The 18,059-nt window shown below is 43.0% G+C and overlaps 1 protein-coding gene across 1 annotated transcript; it reads left to right on the top strand.

The window, feature by feature from the left end:
- The first annotated feature begins 850 nt into the window (after positions 1 to 850).
- Positions 851 to 12,940, top strand: KIAA1919 (KIAA1919 ortholog). Its single transcript, XM_006839985.1, is given in 6 exon segments — positions 851 to 891; positions 1,036 to 1,258; positions 5,317 to 5,485; positions 7,197 to 7,313; positions 11,627 to 12,828; positions 12,830 to 12,940. Coding segments are annotated over 6 exon segments (1,863 nt in total).
- Positions 12,941 to 18,059: the final 5,119 nt, after the last annotated feature.

The raw sequence follows: 18,059 nt of genomic DNA, 5'->3' as shown, positions 1-18,059 counted from the left end.
TGCATTTGAGTTATGGTGCTGGAGGAGAATATTAAAAGTATCACGGACTGCCAAAAGAACAAACAAATCTGTCTTGAAAGAAGTACAGCCAGCCTTAGAAGTCAGGATGGCCAGACTTCATCTCTCAAACTTCAGACATATTATCAGGAGAGACCAGTCCCTGGAGAAGGATATCATGCTTGATAAAGTGGAGGGTCAGCGAAAAAGGGGAAGAACCCTCAATGAGATGGATTGGCACAGTGGTAGCTGCAATGGGCTCAAGGGTAGCAAGTTTTGTGAGATTTGCGCAGGACCAGAAGTGTTTCGTTCTGTTGTGCATAAGGTCGCTATCAGTTGATACCGACTGAAAGGCACCTAAAAATAATAATACTATCTGTAAAATGGGCATAAAGTGTAATTTTAGAATGTTGTTGCAAAGATCGACACAATATACATGAAAGTTTACTAACAAGGTTCAACAAATGTCTGTGGAGTGGAAAATCAACAGTAGAACCAATGAGTACAAGGAGGGTCCAAGGTGCCAGGCAAGGATTTTAAAAAGTTGTGTACGGGACAGACCTTCGAGCTCCCTCTGCTCTCTATGAGAACCAGGGAGCGGTCGCGAGCTTCTCGGTCGTAATTCTTGTTCCGTATTCTTTACAACGGTTTGGCAGTGTCTTCAGGACCCAGACTATGCTTTAGCTCAGACCGCTATCTAGTATCTACCCACTAGGTCTCTATGGGCTCAACAATGTGATGCTAAAGCCGGAGAGCAACGTAGTTTCCTAGGCAACTACATAAACTTCCGGTTTGAGGATGTACCAGAGTAGGTGAAAGACCCTATTTCCGCCAAGTGACTTGCGCATGCGCCATGCGAGGAGGAGCTAGCGGGTCCGAAGCCCGCGGGCCCCAGTGAGTTCCAAAATTCGACCTATTGGCGGTGACTAAGGTCCGCCCCCGGGGAGGTGGTGCCAAACTACGCGGCCAGACCTGCAGGGACGGGGCTACGGCTCGCCTCTAGATTCAGAGCTGCACTGGTTGGGCTGAGAAACTCAGGCGGTCGCAGTGGTGTTTCTCTGCAGCTGCCAAGCTGGAGCTGGACCTGGAACTCCGCGGGGCGAAGGCTCCGGCCGCCGGACAGAGGCTCCTCCAGACCGAGGCTCCGGCTGACACCGAGCCTGAGGCAGTGGCAGTGGCTGTCTCGCAGCGGAGCGGCCACAGCCGCAACCTTCTGCGCTGGTTCACCACAGTGGTCCTGTGTGCCGCCTTCCTGGGGCTGGTGAGAGCCGGGGCTGGAACCCTCTCAGGCCGGGGGGCGTGAGTAGGCGTCCTGCAGTCTCACTTCCTTCATTTGCAAACTTTGTGACCTTGTGCTTGTTACTTAATATGCCCAAGCCTCAGTTTCGCGCTCTGGAAAATGGGCGCAATTCTGATTTTGGAGGGTTGCGGTTAAATGCGAAGCTGATTTTCCTAATATGTTTCAGCACCTGCAAGCCTTCCTATCGTTCCTGCGTAGGGCGGGGCCATATATGAGTGGTTACTCGGATTCACAGACACCATCTCCCAGGTCCATTGACCTCCAATTTATTAAACCATCTCTCCTAGAATGCCCTCCTCCTAGTGGTCTAGACCAATGAACCCTGATGTCGTAATGGTTAAGCGCTGAGATTCTGAACCAGCGCCTTGGGAGAAATCCTGGTAATTTTCTCCCAGTTAAGAATCTCAGTTTGGGATACCCTAAAGGTGCTCTGGTAGTGTAGTGGTTACGAATCGGGCTGCGAACCTTAAGGTCAGCAGTTCGAAACTACCAGCCGCTCCGCGGGAGAAAGATGAGGCTTTCTACTCCCATAAAGATTTATACCCTCGGAAACCCTGTACAGGGTCGCTATGGGTCGGAACTGACTCGAAGGCACTTAACAACAACAAAACAACAACAACAACAAAGGAGCTCTGGTAGGTAGTGGGTTAGGAGTTGGGCTGTTAACCAAAAGTTCAGCAGCTCAAATCTACCATCCCCTCTGCGGGGCAAAGATGAGGCTTTACAGCCTCGGAAACAGTATACAGTCAGGTTCGCTGTGAATTGGAATTAACTCGATGTCACACCACAACCAGGAAACCCAAAGGGGCAGTTCTCCTGTCTTACAGAGTCACTGTGAGTAGGAATTAAATTTAGGACAAATACGTGGATATAAGTCGAACTCCGCAGGCATCCAACAATAACTATTGGTGATGGTGTTTTGTGCCGTCGAGTCGGTTCCGACCGTTAGCAACCCTGTATTGGGTTTCCGAGAATCGATTTGTGAGCTTGAACTGCCAATCTTGCAGTTCAAAGGGCTTTGCAGTCTGGAGCAGTAACCCACAGCGCCACACCAGGACTCCATAGCTAATATGGCCTGACTGAATTCAACCAACTCTTTAATCTTTCAAATGGAGAAATAAGCTCAAGGAGGGAACGTGACTTTTTGAATCACTTAGCTGGTTAAGAGGTATATCTAGAAATAGCATGTCTCTTTCTCTGCATACGATCCTATTTAAACAGACCTTCAGATCTCAACTGTTTTTCTTTGAGAAAACTGCAAGGCTATAAGGCCTTTTGCCATATCCCTTAGTTGTCCTGAGATTCACTAGTTTCTGGAAACCCTTCTCTTATCATTTTGACTTTCTAATTGGGATCCTGGGTAGTTGGGAGTGTGAGTATTCATTTTGTTATTGTTGTTGAGAATGTACACAGCAAAACATACACCAGTTCAACAGTGCCTACACATATGATTTAGTGGCATTGATTACTTTCTTTGAGGTGTGCAACTGTTCACTCCTTTTCTGAGTTGTTCCTTCCTCATTAAGATAAACTCACTGACCCCTAGGTTCCTATCTAATCCCTACAGTTACTGTTGTCAATTTGACCCCAAGTAGATCTTAAAAGAGCATAATGCCTCAAGGCAGTGTGAGTCCTCCTACTTTGCTCTTCTCATTCAGCCTTGTTTTAGCTTATTTGGAGCCTCTTGCCATTTCATATAAAGTTGAGGATTGGTTTTCCCATATTTGTCAAGAAGGCTGTGGATTTTTTTATTGGGATTATGTTGACTCTATAGACTACTTTCAGTCATATCATGTCAACAATATTAAGTCTTCCAATCTGAACGTGGAAGATCTTTCCATTTATATAAGTCTTATTTTATCTCTTTCAACAGTCTCTTAGTGTTTTCATTGTGTAAGTCTTTCATGTCCCTACTTAGATTTATTCCTAGGCATTTTAATCTCTTGGATGTTATTGTAAATGGAATTATTTTCCTAGTTACTCTTTCAGATTTCTCATTGCTGGTATATAGAAAAAAAAACTTGCTGAATTTCGTCTGTTAATGTACCCTGCAACTCTGCTAGCTTCCTCTCTTAGCTCTACAACTTTTCACATGGATTCTTTGGGATTTTCTATATATAAGATTGTTGTTGTTAAGTGTCATCAAGTCAGTTCCAACTCATAGCAACCCTGTATAGGGTTTCCAAGGAGTGGCTGGTGGATTTGAACTGCCGACCTTGCGGGTAGCAGTCCAGTGCTTTATCATACAGTGCTACACTAGGATAACATATGTGAATAATTTTACTATTTCTTTTCCAATCTGGATACCTTTGCTTTTCCTCACCATATTGCTCTGACTAGGACTAGGACACTATTGAGAAGAAACAGTGAAAGTGGGTGCCCTTGTCTCCATTGGTGTGAGTAATATAGGTCCTCTTTTGTTTTTTTTTCACCACTTTTTATTGTGAATTGAGTGAACGTTTACAGAGCAGATCATCAGTTTTACATTCAACAAATCATGTACTTTGCTGCATTACATGGTTGCCATCTCCTCCATGTACCAATAGTTAACAGCATTTACCTCTGTTCACTTTATCCCCCCCGCCAACACCCGCCATGGTAACATTTTTTTTTAAAGTTTTATTGTGAATTGAATGATAGTTTACATGGGAGAACATCCATCCACTTTACATTCATCCTATCGTGTTTCGTTTCATTGTAATGATTGCAATCCCCTCCATGCATCATCATCATTCAACAACATTTGCTTCCATTCCCTTTGTTTTTTGATGTACACCGAAGCACTCAGGAATATACAACCATTCAGACAACCAAAGGGCACACCCCACAAGCCAGACCCTGGGCCATCAGCACTCAGTCCCTCTTCCTCCTGCAGTCCAGAGTCCCCAGCCACTCCTGTATGGGTACTCTTGAGGCGAGTTACTTCTGGTCTTCTTCCCAGACTGAGTCACAATTGATTTTCAGAATTAGGGTATTTTGATTTGAACGAAAAAAAGCATTGCAGATGGTTGGTGAGTCTTCTCAGTATGCTAGGACTTGATGTAAGTGCTTTGCTTATAGCTAAGTTAATTAGATGTGGAGGCAGCTTTCCATGATTGTACCAAGCCCTGATGCTGGTCCTGAATCCTAGGCTGTTCCTATTTAGACAGGGTATACAACACATGCATGCAGAGCAGCGTAATTAAAATCAGTTACTTAAAAAATGTAGACTGAGAAAAAATGTTTTAAAAACATCCAACTGTTGAATTTCCTCTGAAAACCAACTGTTACAGTTCTAGCTAATGTTACATTGTCTTTGAGCAAAAATTTAAAGTCATTCTGTGCATGTATATGGGAACACTGTGGCTCTGTAGGATAAGCACTGGACTACTAACCACATGATGAGAGGTTCGAGCTCAGCAATTTCTCCAGGGGATAAAAATGAGACTTTCTGTTCTTATAAAGATCTATAATCCTATGCAGGTTCTCTGGGGGTCGTAACAGACTCTACAGTTCTTAACAACATACATGTCGTGTTTTCTAAGAAAACCTTAAAACTATCTAAGGGCTTGGGTTTTCTTTGAGGAAAAACTTAGATTTAAAAAGTTTAAATTGTTTATCTGCCTAGCTCAGTAGTGCTAAATAACATTTTGATTGTTTGATAATTTCAACTTTTGATATCCAAATTTTTGTGTTAGCTATTTGTGTATGTAGTATGTTTAAAAATATATAAAACTTTCAAAAATAGTTTTAATGTTACAGTTTCTTAACTATTAATGCTGAATAGTCTGTGACAGTATTGTTTGAAAAAGAAACAATTGCAGCAAAAAGTCTAAAGATTTTTATCTTTTAAAGGTTTGAGAATTGTCAAAATTAGATAAACAATGGATTTGGTACACCAGAAGTAGGAGTCTGTAGCTCTAGTAATCCTAGTATTGTCGCTAAGAATTGTTTCTGACTGTGGGAGGTAGTGAAAAAGCTGCCACACAGGCAGTGTTTTAATGATTGTGAGCTAAGACTTTTGTCTTTTTGAATCCCAGGGTATGAGTATTGCCATCCTGGGACCCACATTTCAAGATTTGGCAACAAATGTGAATAGCAACATCAGCAGTCTTTCCCTGATTTTTGTGGGCCGTGCCTTTGGATATTTGAGTGGTTCTGTCATTGGCGGAGTTCTTTTTGACTGTATGAATCATTTTTTACTTTTGGGTAAGTAACATTGATTTTAGCATCCTTGTGAATTTCAGTGCATTTACAATTTATTTTCCCAGCAGGCTGCAGAATTGTTGAGAATTTATATAAACCAAAAACCCCAGTGCCACTGAGTGAGTCTGACTCTATAGGGCCAAGCAGAGCTGCCCCATTGGGTTTCGAAGGTTGAAATCTTTACAGAAACAAATAGCCTCATGTTTCTCCCATGGAGCGACTAGTGGGTTTGTACTGCCGGCCTTTGCATTGGTAGCCCAGCATTACACCACAACAGCGGTAGCGTAGTGGTGATGAATTGGGCTACTAATGTCAGGGTAAACTGTTTGAAACTACCAGCTGTTCTGCAGGAGAAAGATGAGGCTTTCTGCTCCTGTAAAGATTTACAGCCTCAGAAACCCTGTACAGGGTTGCTATAAGTCAGAACTGACTCCACAGCACATAACCACCACCACCACCTCCCTTGATAGAAGACGTTGTAGTAGCACAGTGGGTTAGGATTGGTTTAAACCCACTAGCAGGAGAGAGATGAGGCTGTATTCTACCATAAAGATTTAGTCTGGGAAATCCTATGGATCAGTCTTCCTCTGTCCTATAGGTTCGCTGAGTTGGAATCGACTCCACATCAGTGAATTTTTGGTTTTGGTCCTTAATAGAAGGGCTCCTTAGTGCCTGCTCTCACCTTGGCAGTTATAGGCGATCTGTGCTGAGCTGTCCTGGAAACTTAGATTGGCCCAGGATGTGTCAGCAAGTACCGGGCTTCCTGATCCACACTGTAATTTGGGCACTATCTAGATCATGCACTACTTGTCCAAAGAGCCCTACTTGCCAGAGTCTGGTACAGGTCTCCTGGCCACCGTAGTGTAGAATGAGCTCCTTGAACCTGTCCAGGCTACACCCAGGGCTGGGAATGAAGGGCCAGGGGATGATAGGCACAGTGACACTGGCTAAATTTCTGTTCCTGCTGTCTCAGGTCAGTGATGACCCCAGACCTCTCCCCTTATCCTTGACCTAGATGTCAAAGATTTTAACATACTCTTTAGAATAAATGATGTGTTTTAAGAAATTTAGATTAATGTGTAAAGTGCTTTAGAAAAGAATAATAATTTATTATTGCTGATGACTGAACTACTAATCCCTCCTCCAAAGTGGATTGAAAGAAAATATTTCTTGATATTTTTTCTCCCTATTCCTCAAACTAATAAAAATACAAATCTGTTACAAACTACTATTATTGCCTTTTGTTTTAACCTCATATCTTAAAATCCCTTTAGCTTCTTAAACTTGAAACATTTCATCTTAAAATAACTTTTTACCTTTCTTTTATGCTATAAAATTTGCCTAGAATAATTTATAGCTTGATTATTAGCAGTACTAGAAATATATTCCTTTTTTTACAAAGTTGCTGAAAGTTTTAAAAGAAGTAACCTCTTCTGAAAACCTTTATCTACTCATTACTACCCAGTTTTGTTGTTGTTATTGTTAAGTGCTGTCAAGTTGCTTCTGACTCATAGAACTCTGTATAGGGTTTTTGAGGAGCAGCTGGTGAATTTGAACTACCGACCTTACAATTCAAACGACTTTACAGTCCAATGCTTATTCCAATTTTAGTGTTATCTTAATTTGCATTTTTAGAAGTTTTTATGTTGAATGGATCCATGAATCTCTGCATGAATATTAATTTTATAGCTGATTTTTTTACCTTTCCTTTCAGGGTTGTCCATGTTGGTTACCACGGTTGGCCTTTATCTTGTTCCTTTTTGCAAGAGAGCAATACTGCTGATTGTCATGATGTTCATCTTTGGTACTTCCATGGGCGTTCTGGACACAGGTTAGTGGCATTAGAGCAGAGGTTACTAAGATGTCATCTGGAATACCCCTCAAATGACATTGACCTTCTAAATTCGTCTTAGGGTCAACCAGCTGGAACCATCTTTCTTTCCAGGTAACCAACCAGTTTGCTTAGAGTAGATTCAGACTCATGGTAACCCATGTGTGTCAGAGTAGACTGAGCTCCGTAGGGTTTTCTGAGGCTGAACTTTAAAAAAAGATTACTAGGTCTTTCTTCTGAGGTACCTTTGGATGAACTTGAGTCTCCAACCTTTCGATTAGCATCTGAACATGTTAGGCATTTGTGCCACCCAGAGATTCCCATCACCAGTGATGGAGCCTATCTTTGGGTGGCCAATCATGGAGTGAACTTAAAGAACCTTGCGCCATGAGAGATTGTTGATTTATTTAAACGATCAGATAGGGAAGGGCTCCTATGTAGGTGATTACAGTGCAAGTTTAAGGGATTGTTTTCAGGAGACAACTTTATCTTTTTAGTATAGGAGGAACTGATGGTTTAATAAGTTAGACCTTGTTGGGAACCATTATTTGGCAGAGGAAGTATAGAAGCAGCCACCCAGTTTTAAATGCACCCTGACTTTCAGGTTGAGAAAAACTCATGTAGGTTATTATTTTTCCTTTTCTTTCTTTTCTCTGATAAAATTCCTACCCTCCTGCAGGAGATCTTCCCCCATGTATCTTGATAAATTTTAAAACTGAGTCCTGGAAGCATAGTGGAGTTGGGCTGCTAACTGCAAGGTCAGCAGTTGGAATCTACCCATAGCTCCGTGGGAGAAGGAAGAGGTTTTCTGCTCTGTAAAGATTTACAGCCTCGGAAACCCTACACAGGGTCCTGTGAGTCAGAACCGCCATCATGACACGCGTCTACCCCCAAATAACATATGTCATCACATTTGTTTGTCCCTGTCGTCTTCATCACAGTCCCTGGGTGGTGTAAACGGTTATTGTGCTCAGTTACTAACTGAAAGGCTGAAGGTTTGCATCTACTTAGGTCCTTGGAAGAAAAGTCTGGCAATCAACTTCCAAAAAATCAGCCATTGAAAACCATGTGGAGCGCAGCTCTCCTCTGACTCACAGGGGTCGCTGTACATTGGAATTCACTTGATGGCAACTGATTTGTCTTGCGCCCTAGTGCTGCAGTTACAAATACCACAAGTGGGGGACTTTAAAGAACAGACATTTATTTTCTCACGGTTCTGGAAGCCACAAGTCCAAAGTTGGTCTTTAGCCATGTTGATGCTGTCTGTAAGTGTCTCTTCTGGTTTCTGGTGTCCTCTAATGACCTGCAGTGTTCCTTTGCCTTTAGTTGATCCCAGATGTCTTCTGTCTTCCCCTCTCTGCTCTTGTTAGAACCCAGAAGTGATTGGGGTTAGGATGTACCCTCACTGTGATGGCCTCATTAGCATAACAAAAACCCCACTCCCACCCACCCCCTTCTCCAGTCGTCGTCGTTTATGTGCCATCGAGTCGGTTCCGACCCATAGCGACCCTGTATAGGGTTTCCGAGGGTGTAAATCTTTACGGGAGTAGAAAGCCTCATCTTTCTCCCGCGGAGCAGCTGGTAGTTTCGAACCGCTGACCTTAAGGTTCGCAGCCCGATTCGTAACCACTACGCTACCAGAGCTCCTTCTGCAGTAGGGTCATATTTACAGACACTGGCTGACTGTGTGCTGACAAGTCAGGTCTGACTCACAGTGATCCTGTACAGAGTTTCTAAGACTATAAATCTTTATGGGAGCAGAAAGCCTCATCTTTTCTCCTCTGGAGTGCCTAATGGACTCGAACTGCTGACCTTGTGGTTATCAGCTCAGTGTATAACCCACTATACCATCAGGGCTCCTTTCGTTTATAGGTACAGGCGGGGGTTAGGATTTCAACACACATTTTTGTGGTACAGAATGCAATCCTTAACAACCCCTAAAACCTGCTCTCCCCGTCTCTTCGCTGCTCTACTCTTATTTCTTAGGTCAGGGAACTATGATCTACTTTAGACTTTTGTTGTGAAATTATAGGTTTGAGCTGTATGTTCATCTTCAAACCTGTTAAAAACACAAAAGCAGCCTTTTTGCCTTTCACCTTGTAGGTACTTATAGCAGTGCAGATGCTCAAAGGGGGCCTGTCTTAGTTACCTATTGCAGCTCTAACAAATACCATCAGTGGATGCCTATCACGAACAGAAATTTCCTGTCTCACAGTTCAGGAAGCTAGAAGTGCAAATTCAGAGCCCTAGCTCTAGTGGGAGGCTTTCTCTCTGTCAGCTCTGGAGAAAGTCTTGTCTCCTTTCAGTATCTATAGGTAGGCCCAGCATTCCTTGGAGATCTCCATGCATCTTGGCACCAATCTTCCCCTGGATCTGGTTTGCTTTATGGGGCAGGGACCCTAGGTCCAAAGGACACCTTCCATTCCTGGCTGTTCTTTTTTGGTGGTAGTAGGCTCCCTTTGGGGAGCACAGTGGCTCTGTAGGATAAACATGACTGTGAATCACAAGGTTAGTGGTTCAAGGCCACCATCTACTCCTCAAGATGGGATGAAGCTTTCTGCTCCCACAAATATTTACAGCCTCAGAAACCCTATACAGGGTCTTTACAACAACAGGTTCCTCTGAGATTTGCTTGCCTTTTTAATCTCTTTTTTTCTTCAAAAGTGTATCTCGAACTTGACCTATACTTACGGATGTAGTAGCTCAAGGTACCAACTGAGAGGGAAGGAGTCTTCCCATCAAGTATCAGTCGTATCCCTTCTGTATACAGGGTAGATAGGAACAGGCAACTTAGACACTGGCTACCTCAAATGAGGGACAATAGAGACACAAAGTGACTGGCTTACAAATTTTCAAAAGGGAGTTTAGTTTAAGAGTGTGTAGGGAAGGGTAGAGTCCCCACTGAATAGTTTTCATCTTGTCCATTGGGTCTGGTGAAAAGAGATGGGGTTAAGATTCTTATGATTCAATAGTGAGTAACCGTTATTATGACTAATTGCGACTGTCGCACTGTAAAGGTTTGTTGGTAACGAAAATGGGGGAGTAGTTAATCCTACAGTCCAGAAACTGAGGACCCTAGGACCATCAAGGGAGAAGAGCACAGGTGGAATGAGGGACCCTATCCAGAGAAGCTGCGACACTAGAGATGGAGGCAGAGATAGGGACATAGAAAGAAGAAGCAGCTGAGGACTCTAGACTCATGGAAAGAGAGGGACTGGGTGTTGGCCGCCAGAAGGCCAGAAGGCTTACAGAATGTGCCCTCTGGTTGTTTGAATTATTTTATATTCCTGAGTGTGTATTTGTACTCCCCCCCACCCCCCAAACAAAACAAAACAAAACTGAGGGAATGGAAGCAAATACTGTTGAATGATGATGCACAGAGGAGATTGTAATCATTGCAATAAAACAATGGTGTAAAGCCGAAGTTCTCCCATGTAAACTATCACTCAGTTCATAATAAAAACTTAAACAACAACAACAACCGTGTGTCTCAAGATACAACCTGATCCTGTAGATTGTATCACATCAGATCCCATGTGGGGGAGGTGTTAACATTTTATTAGATCTCCTCTTGGGAGATTATGATGTGTTAACACCAAACCACTGAGAAGCCAGGCCCATTCAAATGGACACAAAGCTTTGCTCATCGCAGGGCCTTATGCCCTTGGTGGACGCACCAGAGCCCTGGCGGGTTCAAACTCCTGGACTGTGGCTTGTGTCTGCTGTACTCATAAAGTGGTGGCCAGTCACAAGTACAGAAAGCTCTGGTGATTTGGCCACTCTCTGATGATAACATTTTGGCTTTTATCTAGATTTTTATTTATTAAAAACTAAAATATATATTTCAAGATTCTCCCCCAGCAGCTTGATGTTGTTGTTAAGTGTCATCAAGTTGATTTTGACTCATAATGACCTTGTTTTGGGTTCCTTAGGAGTGATTTGAACCACCAACCTTGCAGTTCAAACTGACCTTGCAGTCCAGTGCATTAGCCCACAGCACCACACTAGGACTCCTTGATGTCAGAAGTGTATTAAATAAAAGTGTTTAGTTGATGTAACCACCTCTAGGAGCAAGCATGTAGAATTCTAATTGTGGATGTGTGCTGTTTTAATGCTTACAGTTTCTCAGGGGCGGGGGAACCATGGGAAATTTAGAGTTCCTTAACCATAAATTGATTCAGTTGCAATGTTTGATAACTCAGGATATTATAAGCCATGTGCCACGTAAATAGGCTCTTAGACTGGTAGTAACAAGCTATACATATTTAAGAGTAATTAACTTAACAATAATTTTTATTCTCTTTTGTTGGTAGGTGGTAACATCCTTATCTTGGCTATTTGGGGAAAGGAAGGAGCCCCCCACATGCAGGCCTTACATTTCAGTTTTGCCTTGGGTGCATGTTTGGCTCCGTTGCTGGCCAAACTGACTTTCAGTACAACCGAGTCTGCCGAAAATGCCACAGAGGTTGACTCTGCCCTCAACTGGTCATCTGAAGCTGACTCAGAATCTGTATTTGGAGTACCTAACAGTATGAATTTACTGTGGGCGTACGCTCTTATTGGAACATACATTTTTGTAATTTCTGTATTGCTTTTTGCTTTGTTTTTAAAGAAAAGTTCCAGGCGTGAGAAAGCACAAGCATCTGCCCAGAGGTCTCGGAAAGCTAAATACCACAAAACCCTTCTTTGTCTCCTTTTTGTGTTCTTCTTCTTTTACGTTGGAGCTGAGGTAACTTATGGCTCTTACGTCTTCTCATTTGCAACCACCCATGTTGGCATGCAAGAAAGTGAAGCAGCTGGGGTGAACACTGCTTTCTGGGGGACTTTTGCAGTCGTCAGGGGCCTGGCCATCATTTTTGCGGCATTTTTACAGCCTGCAACCATGATTGTGTTGAGCAACATCGGCAGCCTGATTTCATCTGCTGTGTTGGTGATCTTTGACAAGAACCGAGTGTGTCTCTGGGTGGCAACATCAGTGTATGGAGCCTCCATGGCGACCACGTTTCCCAGTGGCTTTTCCTGGATTGAGCAGTACACAACCATCGATGGGAAGTCCGCAGCATTTTTTGTGATTGGTGCTGCTCTGGGAGAAATGGCTATTCCTGCAGTCATTGGAATTCTTCAAGGAAAATACCCATATTTACCCGTAGTTCTGTATACCTCTTTAGTGGCAGCAATAGCCACGGCTGTTCTATTTCCTGTGCTGTATAAATTAGCCACCTCACCCCTTGATCATCAACGAAAAGAAAGCAGAAAGAGTGAGGACCAGACTGCTTTACTCTCTAGCTCTGGATTGAATGACTGTGAAGAAGAGAATGAGGAGGAGGATGCAGACAAATGGAACGAAATGGACTTCGAAGTGATTGAAATGGATGATACAATGAGAAATTCTGTGATAGAGACCTCTAGAAATGTTTGCATGGAGCCCACCTCTGAGGTCGCCAGCTGGTCGCTCTCAGGTGCATTATTCTTTGAGGCCTCTCCAGTTCAGAGGGACAGCAACTCTGTGAAGCACCTTGCCAGAAACCAGGACAAAAAGGACTGACATGTCTCCAAGAGGACTGCTGAGTACTGACTCCCCTGAGGGACTGCCACTTCTGAAGAGGCTGGGCAGAGCCGGGCATTAGTGGCTTTTCTGCATATTTGGGGATCAGCATTTCTAGGTCAGCTTATAACAAATGCTGAAAAGTTTGGGAGCATTTTGTAATGTTCAATCTCCATAAAGCCCCAGGTGAGCTCTGACAGCAGGGTCTTGTTTATGATGCTTGTGGCAGATGATGAGGTAACATTTTATGGGCTTCATCTCTCAGAGCATGCAAAGATGGCATGTGTTTTTGATTCATTGGGTATTGTTCTAATAGGATGGAATAATTTAGGAGCTGAACGGATTCAACAAATGATCATAGAATCAGTGTTTTTCCAGGGAAGCGGAAGACAATAATTTCATAAAACAGCATTTCTGGAATTGAGGAGAGATTTTGAGTCCTGTTGCTTTACCCTATTTGTTGTAGGGTTGGACTGAACAATGGTGGTGGTGGTGGTTGTGTGCCACCGAGTCATTTCTGACTCTTAGTGACCCTGTATAGGATTTCAGAGGTTGTAAATCTTTACGGGAGCAGAAAGTCTCATCTTTCTCCTTGTGGAGCAACTGTTAGATTCAAACTGCTGACCTTGTGGTTAGCAGCCCAGCTAGTAATTCACTATGCTAGCAGGGTGCCTTGAGCCAAACAGTAATAACCAACATTAGACTCTGATTTCTAGACCTGGTTCTAAGCCTTGACCTTGTGGTTTACTAGCCTTCTGGCTCTGCACAAAGTTACCTAATTTACTTAAGACTTGTTGCTCTCATTTGATCTAAAGTCTGGGATCCTAAAACTGAAAATGAAATGATTTCCAAAGTGGCTGGAGCCCTGCTGTGGCCCTGGAGGATAACGCACTGGACCACAAGGTCGGTTTGAACCATAAAGTCAGCAGTTCAAACCCACCAGCCGCTCCTCAGAAATCGTAGACAGGGTCACTACGAGTTGAAACCAACTCGATGGCACTTAACAACAACAATCCGAAGTTTGAAAGTTTGTGCAAGATGTCTGCTAAAGATTCAGTGCTACCCCAGTCTTCATTTCAGATTAGAATTGAAACAAAAATGAAAACCAGCTTTAAGAGTTTGCTGCTTATATGTGACTTTAATAGATTTCATGTTTAATACTTTATTTGAATAATTATCTAAAAAACACAGTTTTTTTTTTAATACTGGCTTTCATCAATTCTGAGATGTATCCTTTTTCACATTTTTAATCTCTCTGAAACAGGATCTTTCAACAATCAATAGTCATGTAACATTGTGTCCAAGTTTAATTGACAGGTTTCCCCCCAGAGAAGTATATGAAAGAATGGTGTATTTTATAATCAGAGTCTTATAACCAGTGAATTAGTCATGCATTCAGCTATGAAGATTGTACTATTTTTACAGACCTTTTTTAAAAAGAAGATTATTTTTATATGCAGTTATTTTCCTCTAATTATGTTCAGGTGGAGTTTGGAGAGGCCCTGCTCTGACTTTACAGACTGTTTGAGACTTACTGTGCCCATAGTAGGGCTGTAAAGGGGCCTCTCGGGATCACCTCTGGATCAGAGTCTGCCCCACAGCCTGGTCCTGAGACGTGGTCCTCACAAGCACTGTAAGACAGCCTGCTCGTTTAATTTACAGGGAGACACCGTCTATTGCAGAGATTGCAATACATACAGCACCCATCCACGTCTCCTCCTTCCTGAGCTTCAGGGAAACCCAAGTAAAGAGTAGAAGGTAGTGTATTAGGCTAGGAATTGGCTCAGAAAAGCTATTTCATGTGAGGAATGGTAAACTGGCATGGCTTATCCTTTGATGAATGAATGAAATTGGTGGCAGATACTGTTCATCTCTTTCCCAAACTTTATACTGGATAACATTTCATTCCTACCTGGTCACAGTATAGCTTCTGTTTCTTATCTAATAATTTCTGTAAATTTGCTACTATTTTATCTTAACTGAAAAGATGAAGGGGCCCTGGTACCACAGCAAAAAGGTCAGTGGTTTGAAGCCACCAGCTGCTGTGTCCGGGGAGACCGTGACAGTCTGTGTATGTAAAGATTTATAGCCTTGGAACCTCAGGGAGCAATTCTTCTCTGTTTTAGAGGGTCCCTATGAGTGCTTATGAATCGGGCTGCTAACGTCAGAGTCAGCAGTTCGAAACTACCAGCTGTTCTGCGGGAGAAAGATGAGGCTTTCTGCTCCCGTAAAGATTTACAGCCTCAGAAACTCTGTCCAGGGTCGCTCTGAGTGGAAACTGACTCCACGGCACATAACAACAGCAATGAGTTAGAATTGACTCCATGGCTGTGGGTTTGGGGCTTTTTGGTAATAGAAACTACAACACCTCTCTTGATCACTGCCCATTCATCTATGTATCTGTCGCAATACCAATTATATTAAAAACAGCTGTGGAGAAGGAGGGTGAAGAAATTCACAGTGAAAAACCTACTCCTTTTAATTGTTTACTTTTTCCTCAGGTGTTGGCATTTAAACAGTAGCAGCTACTTGGTAACTGGAAGGCTTGCTGGGACAGGGGTTCCCATCCTTCAGCACCTTCTCTGAGAGGGTCCAGGATGCAGCTCAGAGAGAAGGAGGCTGATAGAACATGTAGATTTGGGGCATTCACACGCCAGGATGACCTTACAGGCTTTGTTAAAGTTTGCTACTGTATTTCTGTATTGGAAGGCAAAGACTTAGTACAATTAATTTCAAGAATTAGTTGGTCATTAGAATGAGAATGTAGAATTACAATTAGTTGATCTTCATTCTAATGGTCAGGTCTTAAGTAAATGTTTGCAGGTACTCAAGTAACCACTTGTTTTGTTCTGCTGTATATAGGGTCGCTATGAGTCGGTACTGACTTGATGGCACCTAACAACAACAACAACAAGTAACCACTACCCATATTCTATTGCTGTGTAACAAATTACCACAAACTCTACACACATTCATTAGCTCAGTTCTTGAGGGTCTGGATTCTAGGCGTGGCTTAGCTAGTGCTCTGCTCACAGCATCACCAGGCAGCAATCAAGGTGTCAGGTGGGCTTTCTCTTTTCTTGAGCTGTGGGCTCTTTTTCGGCGCACGTGTGGTGTTGGCAGTACTCAGTTTCTCGTGGCTGCAGGCTGAGCTTCCTGTTTTTGCTGGCTGTCAGCTGGGCACCACTCTCAGTTCCTAGCAGCCTCCCACAATTCTTTGTGTGGCCCTCTCATGGAGCCCAAACAACTCGGTAGCTAACTTCAAAGCCAGCAGGAGACTCTCTTGATCTAGTCTGCTAAGCTGGAGTCTTAAATATAAGGTAAGAACATCACCTTTGCCATATTTTACTGACTAGAAGAAAGTCACAGGAGCCTCTCTATCTTAAGGGGAAAGGATAGGACAGGGATGTAACTCGGGGGGTGGGGGTGGTTCAGGCGGTCATCATAAGGTGTGTCTGCCACAGTCATGTTCCTGGAAACCAGGATTCTCAAAAGAGCTCGACTTGTCAAACCAGGAAGAAGCTGGGTTGCCCTGTAGGCCACACCAGCCATTGCCAATATAGGGCCAGCTTTTTGGGGCCCTGGATTCACTCAGGTCTGTATGTTACTGTCCCTTGAGATTTCATTTTGTGCCCTTTGCTGCTGTACTCTTACTCAAATGTAGTTTAATAGGAGAGAAATAGGTGAATTTCATCTTATTCTAGTGAAGAAGAAAGACATTTTGAGAGTATTTTTCAATGTGTGTTGACTGCCATTTCTTGTGCAAAGTGTCAAGGGGTTGAGAAAAAAAAAAATCTCTCTTCCAGGTACAGTATCAGAAAAAACTTGAATTTTGTGTCCAGAGTATACTGACATTAAGTACACTGTTGGTGGGCTAGTGATTAGTTTGAAGGATTGCAGTTTATTGAAACAAACCAAAGCATAATTGGGAGATGACCAGTGTGCGGAGCCACACTCGGGAAAGAGTGTGTGCGTCTCAGGTCACACACACAATGCGTTTGGTGGAGCTGGATCTCTTAAACAGCCAGGATAATTTCTTATGACCACAACTTTTAGGTTACCATGGTGATGCACTTCCCTGAATCCTGCCACTTGTAAGTCTTTACTGAAATAGGGTTCACCATTTGTACTGGAAGTCGATTTCTTCTTCTGAGGTGCCTCGTGTCTGCATTTGTTAAGGCCACTTGTTTTGCTCATAATTGTGTGTGTGTGCGCGCGCACATGTGTTCTGTGTATGTGAACCCACAGGAATTTACTAAGTGCTTATGGGTATTTGACAGTCTTTTATACTGAGCCGGTGAAGGAAGATCAGAGAGAAAGGATTGCTAGGCAGGTGGAGATAGTAGAGAAAGAAGAGATTAAGATGCAATTAATTGTTTGAAAATATCTATTTTAAAAGTAGAGTTGTTTATTGAGATTACTATAGATTCACGTGCAGTTGTATGGGTCAGACTGTTGTGTTTTTAATTCACGGAGCTGAGCTTGCGTGACTGGAAGGGCAGACACCTAGACCAGTTCAAACCGACATTGTGGTCTAGTGCTAATCCTACAGTGCTGCACTAGGACTCCTTCCTACACATGTTGTTGTTCAGTATTTTCTAATTGGTTCCAATTCATAGTGGTTCTGGGTAGGGTTTCCGAGGAGTGACTGGTGAATTTGTACAACCGATTTTGCCGTTCAAACCGATCTTGTGGTCCGGGGCTTATCATACACCACTACACCAGGACGCCGGGTCATGATGGTAGACAATCTAAGTGCTGCTGCTTTATGATAAAAAACAGATGGTTTTTGCCTCCCTGGTGTGTAAAGGAAGCAAACTGAAGCGGTGACTTTGGTTGTCCGGCATATTTAAGTGCCTTCCCTAGCTCGTTTTGGTCAGTTGGCATTTGAGTGAGGTTAAACTTGAGTATGATATTTATTTTCCTATTTTTATAGCACAATTTCACAGTCGAGTAGAATGTTTATTTTCCAGTTGTGTGTGTGTGTGTGTGTGTGTGTGTGTGTGTGAATACTTCTCTTGGCTCCTGTTTCTGCCCTGGTTATGTCCCTGAATTCGGCCCAGGAGATGGCTCCTGTTCTTGCTCTGTGGCCATGAATGCTTGTAGACTGTTTCCATTCTTTCTTTTTGGTTTCTACATTTAATTGCCAAATACATTAAAGTATCTGGTCACGAATTGGATGTTTGTGATGCAGTTTGGCT

The sequence above is a fragment of the Chrysochloris asiatica genome, unplaced genomic scaffold (genome assembly GCF_000296735.1).
Source record: "Chrysochloris asiatica unplaced genomic scaffold, ChrAsi1.0 scaffold00027, whole genome shotgun sequence".
Taxonomy (NCBI): domain Eukaryota; kingdom Metazoa; phylum Chordata; class Mammalia; order Afrosoricida; family Chrysochloridae; genus Chrysochloris; species Chrysochloris asiatica.
This window is presented reverse-complemented; position numbering and strand designations above follow the sequence as displayed.